This window comes from Vicia villosa, linkage group LG6, assembly GCF_029867415.1.
Source record: "Vicia villosa cultivar HV-30 ecotype Madison, WI linkage group LG6, Vvil1.0, whole genome shotgun sequence".
In the NCBI taxonomy this organism is placed as follows: Eukaryota; Viridiplantae; Streptophyta; class Magnoliopsida; order Fabales; family Fabaceae; genus Vicia; species Vicia villosa.
In genome coordinates this window covers 97696792-97705661 of record NC_081185.1, presented here as the reverse complement: position 1 = coordinate 97705661, position 8870 = coordinate 97696792, and the positions used below count along the sequence as shown (strand labels likewise).

Below are 8870 nucleotides of genomic sequence, written 5' to 3'. Positions count from 1 at the left end.
TATTATAATTTGAATTACTAGTTCTTTAGTTAATTGATTTGTAATTTGTAGAAAAAGTTTTGTTATAAAACAAATTCAAAAATATAAAAAATCTAAATCAAATATTTTATGGATAAGATCTGTCATATTTATATAATTTAAAATTTATAAGATTTTTGGAAAAATTAAATAAAAAATTTAAAAATTTATGACAATTTTAAAATTTAAATAACAAATTAAAAATTTGAAAAACAATCATTGTATAGCATTAAAGTAATACAAATAGTTTGTTAAAATATTTATGTTCATTTCAAAAAATAATCAATTGATACGTTGACTAAAGAAATTAGAAAAACAATTAATGGATATATTTTATGCATAACAATTAATGGACAGTATCAAAATAAATTTTAAAATATTTATGTGAGTTTCAGAAAAATAAAGATTTTTAAGAATAACCAAATGATGCGATTGATTAAAAATTTAGAAAAACAATCAATAGATATTTCTTGACATAACAATGAATGAATAGTATCAAAATAAATATGTTAAAATATTTAGGTTAATTTTAAAAAAAAAATCAGAATATTTAAATGATACTTTGACTAAACCACCTTATATATACTACTACTATTGATTACAAATTCAATAGCTATCTAGGGCATCATAAACATTACAAATTCAGAATGTCCATCACCACTTTTGAGTACGCTCTCCCTTGCAAAACACACAATAAGTATGATGTTTTTTTCAACTCTTTCATTATTCACACAATGATTACAAATGTTCCTTCCATGGTCGACAAATGGCTTTTAATCATCAAGCCTTACCTCAACGACAGCGACAACGTCATCGTCGGGTTGGATGTTGAATGTCTCCTCGCCAAACGTCGCGGTATGCCAAACACGGCTGCTGTCCTTCAACTTTGCATCGGTGGAGAATGTCTTATTTTTCAAATTTTACACGCCTCGTTTATTCCAGAATCACTCATTAATTTTTTTGGCAACAAAAACTACAAGTTTGTCGGTGTTGGAATCAAAGACGACGTGGACAAGCTTCTTAGAGATTTCTCCTTGCGTGTTGTAAGCTTTGTTGATCTTCGCACACTTGCTGCAATAAAGATGAGTGACAAAGCTTTGAAATTTGCAGGGCTTAAAACATTGGCTCTTCGTGTTGGTGGTATAGAGATTGAGAAACCAAAGAAAATTACATTGAGTAATTGGAGTAATTTTCCACTTACTCTTAAGCAAGTTGAATATGCATGTCTTGATGCTTTTATCTCTTTTGAGGTTGGAAGACTTCTTTTCTTATTATAGGATTTTACTGATTTTTATGGCTTTTATTCATCGAGTGAAAGTATTGAAGATTTTATTACATATCAATATATCAAGAATTTTATAAATTGTTCATATTATTTTTTTTATTCATCGAGTGAAAGTATTGAAGATTTTATTACATATCAATATATCAAGAATTTTATAAATTGTTCATATTATTTACTTTAGTCTTGTTAAATTTATGTATAGTTATACTTTGTCGTCGTTTTTATACTTGCATATGCAAGTCGTGTTTTAATATAAATATTATAGTATGCTGAAGTTTGGCTTTGAGTTTTTTACTTTCTAGACATAAGTTTGAAATTATAAAATGTTATAAGTTCAATTTTGAAGTTTTTTCTCAATCTTATTTTTTTCTCAAATGAATTTCATTGTCGGTCATTATTACAATATAAGTTAATTTTGAAGTTTTGAATGAAATCTTATCATCTATTAATGATTTATATCTTATTTAGTGTATTTTTATTTGATTTGAATTAGAATTAATTTTAATTTATTTTGTATTATTTATTTAAAAATTAAATATGATTTAATTTTACTAAAAACTTAAATTCGAGCTAGATGATATTTGATTATGTGAAAAGCAATCTTTTAAAAAAATAAGATTTAAAATGAAGGGTAGAATTGAAAGAAAGAAACTATATCAAAACTTAATTTGTCTTCTATATAAGGGGCCAACTAATATAAAACTAAAAATATAGTCAGAATTTAAACATCCAAACTTTTAATAAAAGATGAGAATTTTATAATAATAAAATATTTAGAGTAAAATATATTTTCTTACTGAAATATATCATAAAAAAGTTAGGTTGAGCATTAAACCGGAACATATTATACGCTTCTATATATAGATATACATTCAAATTTAAATTAAAATTAGCTTAGATTTGATTTGATTTTTTAAGATTGATTAAGGATTCTTTCAGATTTGATTTGATTTTTATCGTTCCATGTTAATTTTAAATTTGATTTTTTAAACTTTTTTTTAGAGATTACATAGATTACTTATTTAGAATATGAAATATAATTTATAAATTTAAATTATCCATGAAGTATATGTATAGTTCGTTTGATAACTAATGACTACTGCATCGATAATCAAATTAATGGGTGTTTTATGCCAAAATCTCTTGCTTCTAAACCGATCCAAATACTTTCTTACATGAAAATATAAATAAAAATGTGGGGTGATATTACCATATGTGAATATTGATACCCTATCTTTACAAGCCATGTAGAACTCAGAAGTCGATTAGCATAACAAACGTCCACCGCCTACTAGCACTCCTTATTTTCGAGTCTAATTTTACGGAATTAGGGACAAAATTATAATCCTTTCCACAAATATGGTTTTACTAAATGACCTACCTCCATTGCATGGAAATCTTTTCCACCAAAGATGGCTTTACGGTTGGACCTACCTCCATTACATGGAAATCCTTTCCACCAAATATGGCTTTACGTTACGACCTTGTTCTTTTCTTCATATGCATAAGTGGTTCAAACCTAATATTTTCCACACTAAGCTACTTTAGAAAGATACTATTTATGGTAACGTTATCATTATACCCATCGTCATCAAATCTCTTTAACGCATAAGTCGTTTCTCTGTTAATATTCTAAAATGAGATATTACACTATCTATAATATTCACGGGACTTGTTTTTTTATAAATATTAGAATATATATTTTGTCTAACTCATCCTCATAAATTTGCTAGGGTTTCCATTAGACATTGTTGTAATGTTAAATGGTAGTAAAATATGTATTGAGCAGTATATTCAATGGTAGTAAAATATGTATTGAGCAGTATAATCAAATAATTAATTAAATATAACATAAAATATATTTTATATAATTGAAATTAAACAATACAAGTGATACAAGACTTATTTAAATTGAACATCTAAACATTTTAAATGGAATTGAAAAAAATTACTTATTTAAATTGAACATCTCGACATCATAATTGATTTTGAAATGCACCAAATTCTTAAGATTAATTTTGTTTAATAATCGGTGATAAATATTTATTCATTAAAATACCAATGTTAAATTTTTTTTTAATATTTATCAATGAAAAATTAATTTTGAACCTTTTTTTAGTGTACCGATAAAAAATATTTGTCCAATATTTCTTAATAGTTATCGATGACAAATATTTACCGAGTGTTTTTTATATACACTCTCAAATATGTTTCTAATATATATCAATATCCCTTTAAATTTAAATATTCATCAATGTGTTGTGTTTTAAATATATAATACAATTCGTATATCATAACTATTTTCATATTTATTGAAAAATATTTAAAAGGTTTATATTTAAGTAATTTATCTGTACTTAATCTTTAGTATAAATAATAATTAATTAGTTATAATTATTGTTTTATCTTGCTATAAAACTCTAAAATTAGCCAATTAATTAATGATAACTACTTATTCAATGAGTAAATAGTACACTCTAATAATTATTTTAGTCCTCATTTTTAGAAAAATGATGCGACAAAATTGAAGTGTAAATATTTTTGTATTAGCGTATTATAATTTATTTTAAAAAATTATAATATTAAAATTTATTAATTTAACCTGTTTTGTTCAAACTTTTGTATGCTCTAATAATTTCTCTAGTGATTTTTTTTATTAAAAAAAAGCACATGTAAAACTTTAATGATGACCTCATTAAAGCGGAAGAGATACTTCCTAAAGAACTCGCAAGACCCTTGAAGGATGTTAAACAAACTTGTGGTCAATACATTCCTATGCTTACTTACTGAGAATTAAAGGGTCAATTTCATAACGATATCCTGATAACTAGTCACTTAGAGGCATGGACGATTCATGTACAACCTTAATGTTGCTTCCTTGAAAGTATTGGGAAGAATGTTACAAACTCAAAGTTGCAACCTTAGTGCCAATGATGCCGATTTGGTTGTTGATTGAGGCAACAAGCTCCCAGGGGTCTCCTCTTCCATCAAACTTCATCAATGATTGAGGCTTGAAGTTCTCGGGTACTGGGCTCCAATATTTCATCAGAGAAAGGTTAGGGATCCGGGATTTTCATCTTTTTATTAGGGTCGACCTCCTGGTATCGTTATTGAAGGTTTATGACATTTTATTCTAAGGTTTTATTTTAACAATACATTTCGTCCACAGTAACTCTCATCGCTGCTATGGTAGGGTTGTCTTCACCGACATGGCTGTTAGCTTCTATGGTGCCTCATCTTATCACAATGTCGAGGATGGCGTCGGAGGCAGCTTGTGATGTGATCTTGAGTTTGGCCTAGGTTAATTTTGCTAATGCCCACAGTGGGCGTCAATTTTATTTACAAAAAGCATAATGATGTTTATGACCATGTTCACTATGATCGTGAAAGGGTCTCTATATTCTGATTATTTGAAACTTGAGACCCTTTGGGTTGAAGTATTACTAAATGTCCCATTGGGCCAGGCTATAGAGAGGAAACCATTTTCTCCTACTTTCTCCACAAGTACATGGGAGTAGATGGAGTACCAATCTCCTAAGTTGAAGGATGCTTACCTTCCTTTATGGCGTGATAATACTAACTTTATCCTTAGTGATTCCTTTGCCATATGTGGGAGATAGACAAAGTGGTAATCTTAGGATTGAATTAGGTGAGTATAAGCCATGAGTCGGACAACCTGAGGTAAAATCTACACAAGTACTTCTAAGTCTTGAGATGCTTCTTTGGATTGACTCTTTCCAGACCTAATAAAATTATCAAAGTCCAACAACAATTCTTCAAGTAAATAAACATTTTAAGAAGACATATCCCTTAATTACGGGATCATTACCGCCATTTAATAGTATTAAATACTTTTTTTTTGTTGGTATTTTGAGCTACTAAATAAACTTTTCTTACAAAATATAGAATGACAGATGAATAAAACACTACAAGAAAAGCAAAGTTTATCTAAGAATAATTACTTTGCCAAATCATCATACAACAGTATTTGATTACTTTTTAATTACTTATTTTTTATTTTAATTAATATTTACTTACTATAAAAAATGTTGTAATTTGAATTTCTATTTATTTGATTAATATTTAATTTGAATTACTATTTGATTGACCTCTAATTATTAAAACAACAATATTTTATTACTATTTGATTTCTATTTAAAAACAATATTTGATTACTAAGAAAAATTGTTGTAATTTCAATTACAATTAAACTGATTTCTATATTTTTTAAAACAAAATACTTGATTACCACTTGATTTCTATTTATAAAAACAACAATACTTTACTATTATTCAATTAATATTAAAAACTTTTGTAATTTGAATTACTATTAAATCTATTTCTATTTAATTTTAATGCCTATTTAATTGATTTCTACTTTTCAAAAACAACAATATTTAATTACACTTTGACTTCTATTTTTAAAATACCAATACTTAATTTTTATTTACTTACAATAAAAAATATTATAATTTGAATTACTAGTTCTTTAGTTAATTGATTTGTAATTTGTAGAAAACGTTTTGTTATAAAACAAATTCAAAAATATAAAAAATCTAAATCAAATATTTTATGAATAAGATCTGTCATATTTATATAATTTAAAATTTATAAGATTTTTGGAAAAATTAAATAAAAAATTTAAAATTTATGACAATTTTAAAATTTAAATAACAAATTAAAAATTTGAAAAACAATCATTGTATAGCATTAAAGTAATACAAATAGTTTGTTAAAATATTTATGTTCATTTCAAAAAATAATCAATTGATACGTTGACTAAAGAAATTAGAAAAACAATTAATGGATATATTTTATGCATAATAACTAATGGACAGTATCAAAATAATTTTTAAAATATTTATGTCAGTTTCAGAAAAAATAAAGATTTTTAAGAATAACCAAATGATGCGATTGATTAAAAATTTAGAAAAACAATCAATAGATATTTCTTGACATAACAATGAATGAATAGTATCAAAATAAATATGTTAAAATATTTAGGTTAATTTAAAAATAAATCAGAATATTTAAATGATACTTCGACTAAACCACCTTATATATACTACTACTATTGATTACAAATTCAATAGCTATCTAGGGCATCATAAACATTACAAATTCAAAATGTCCATCACCACTTTTGATTACGCTCTCCCTTGCAAAACACACAACAAGTACGATGTTTTTTTCAACTCTTTCATTATTCACACAATGATTACAAATGTTCCTTCCATGGTCGACAAATGGCTTTTAAGCATCAAGCCTTACCTCAACGACAGCGACAACGTCATCGTCGGGTTGGATGTTGAATGTCTCCTCGCCAAACGTCGCGGTATGCCAAACACGGCTGCTGTCCTTCAACTTTGCATCGGTGGAGAATGTCTTATTTTTCAAATTTTACACGCCTCGTTTATTCCAGAATCACTCATTAATTTTTTGGGCAACAAAAACTACAAGTTTGTCGGTGTTGGAATCAAAGACGGCGTGGACAAGCTTCTTAGAGATTTCTCCTTGCGTGTTGTAAGCTTTGTTGATCTTCGCACACTTGCTGCAATAAAGATGAGTGACAAAGCTTTGAAATTTGCAGGGCTTAAAACATTGGCTCTTCGCGTTGGTGGTATAGAGATTGAGAAACCAAAGAAAATTACATTGAGTAATTGGAGTAATTTTCCACTTACTCTTAAGCAAGTTGAATATGCATGTCTTGATGCTTTTATCTCTTTTGAGGTTGGAAGACTTCTTTTCTTATTATAGGGTTTTATTGATTTTTATGGCTTTTATTCATTGAGTGAAAGTATTGAAGATTTTATTACATATCAATATATCAAGAATTTTATAAATTGTTCATATTATTTACTTTATTCATCGAGTGAAAGTATTGAAGATTTTATTACATATCAATATATCAAGAATTTTATAAATTGTCATATTATTTACTTTAGTCTTGTTAAATTTATGTATAGTTATACTTTGTCGTCGTTTTTATACTTGCATATGCAAGTCGTGTTTTAATATAAATATTATAGTATGCTGAAGTTTGGCTTTGAGTTTTTTACTTTCTAGACATAAGTTTGAAATTATAAAATGTTATAAGTTCAATTTTGAAGTTTTTTCTCAATCTTATTTTTTTCTCAAATAAATTTCATTGCCGGTCATTATTACAATATAAGTTAATTTTGAAGTTTTGAATGAAATCTTATCATCTATTAATGATTTATATCTTATTTAGTGTATTTTTATTTGATTTGAATTAGAATTAATTTTAATTTATTTTGTATTATTTATTTAAAAATTAAATATGATTTAATTTTACTAAAAACTTAAATTCGAGCTAGATGATATTTGATTATGTGAAAAGCAATCTTTTAAAAAAATAAGATTTAAAATGAAGGGTAGAATTGAAAGAAAGAAACTATATCAAAACTTAATTTGTCTTCTATATAAGGGGCCAATTAATATAAAACTAAAAATATAGTCAGAATTTAAACCTCCAAACTTTTAAGCTTTTTTTTAGAGATTACATAGATTACTTATTTAGAATATGAAATATAATTTATAAATTTAAATTATCCATGAAGTATATGTATAGTTCGTTTGATAACTAATGATTACTGCATCGATAATCAAATTAATGGGTGTTTTATGCCAAAATCTCTTGCTTCGAAACCGATCCAAATACTTTCTTACATGAAAATATGAATAAAAATGTGGGGTGATATTACCATATGTGAATATTGATACCCTATCTTTACAAGCCATGTAGAACTTAGAAGTCGATTAGCATAACAAACGTCCACCGCCTACTAGCACTCCTTATTTTCGAGTGTAATTTTACGGAATTAGGGACAAAATTATAATCCTTTCCACAAATATGGTTTTACTAAATGACCTAACTCCATTGCATGGAAATCTTTTCCACCAAATATGGCTTTACGGCTGGACCTACCTCCATTGCATGGAAATCCTTTCCACCAAATATGGCTTTACGTTACGACCTTGTTCTTTTCTTCATATGCATAAGTGGTTCAAACCTAATATTTTCCACACTAAGCTTCTTTAGAAAGATACTATTTATGGTAACATTATCATTATACCCATCGTCATCAAATCTCTTTAACGCATCAGTCGTTTCTCTGTTAATATTCTAAAATGAGATATTACACTATCTATAATATACACGGTGTAACAACCCAAATTACACTAGAGAGATATTGACATATGAGTGGTAGAGGTCACTAAACTATGCAACAAGAGGTGCAAATGACATAGATGGAAGATATATTATGAGCTTAACTAATAAGTTTAGTTAGAAGTGGACTAAATGGCAAGATGGTAAATACCATTTAGTTAAAGGGCTTGTTGGTCCAAATGGGAAGTATATCATCAAGAAAGGGCTTGTTAGACATGTAGAAATCAGAATTTAGAAGAAGAAGAGAAGGGAAGGGTGGAAACGTGAAAGGAGGAGAGGAGATGAAGTATGGACTCAAGCTTCTTCATCATCATGCTTGTACACAACCTTGGAGGATTTGGATGGAGAGGCAATGATCAAGGACAGGAGCAGCTA

General features: G+C 27.1%; 2 protein-coding genes across 2 annotated transcripts; both read left to right on the top strand.

Annotated features, from left to right (window-relative positions):
- Positions 1–752: 752 nt before the first annotated feature.
- On the top strand, positions 753–1295 carry LOC131614198 (3'-5' exonuclease-like). The gene has a single exon (XM_058885820.1). The coding sequence runs from the start codon at positions 753–755 to the stop codon at positions 1293–1295; it is 543 nt and encodes a 180-aa protein (XP_058741803.1).
- A 5222-nt stretch (positions 1296–6517) lies between these two features.
- Positions 6518–7060, top strand: LOC131614197 (uncharacterized). The gene has a single exon (XM_058885819.1). It carries the CDS (start codon positions 6518–6520, stop codon positions 7058–7060), a length of 543 nt encoding a protein of 180 aa, XP_058741802.1.
- The last annotated feature ends 1810 nt before the right edge of the window (positions 7061–8870 follow it).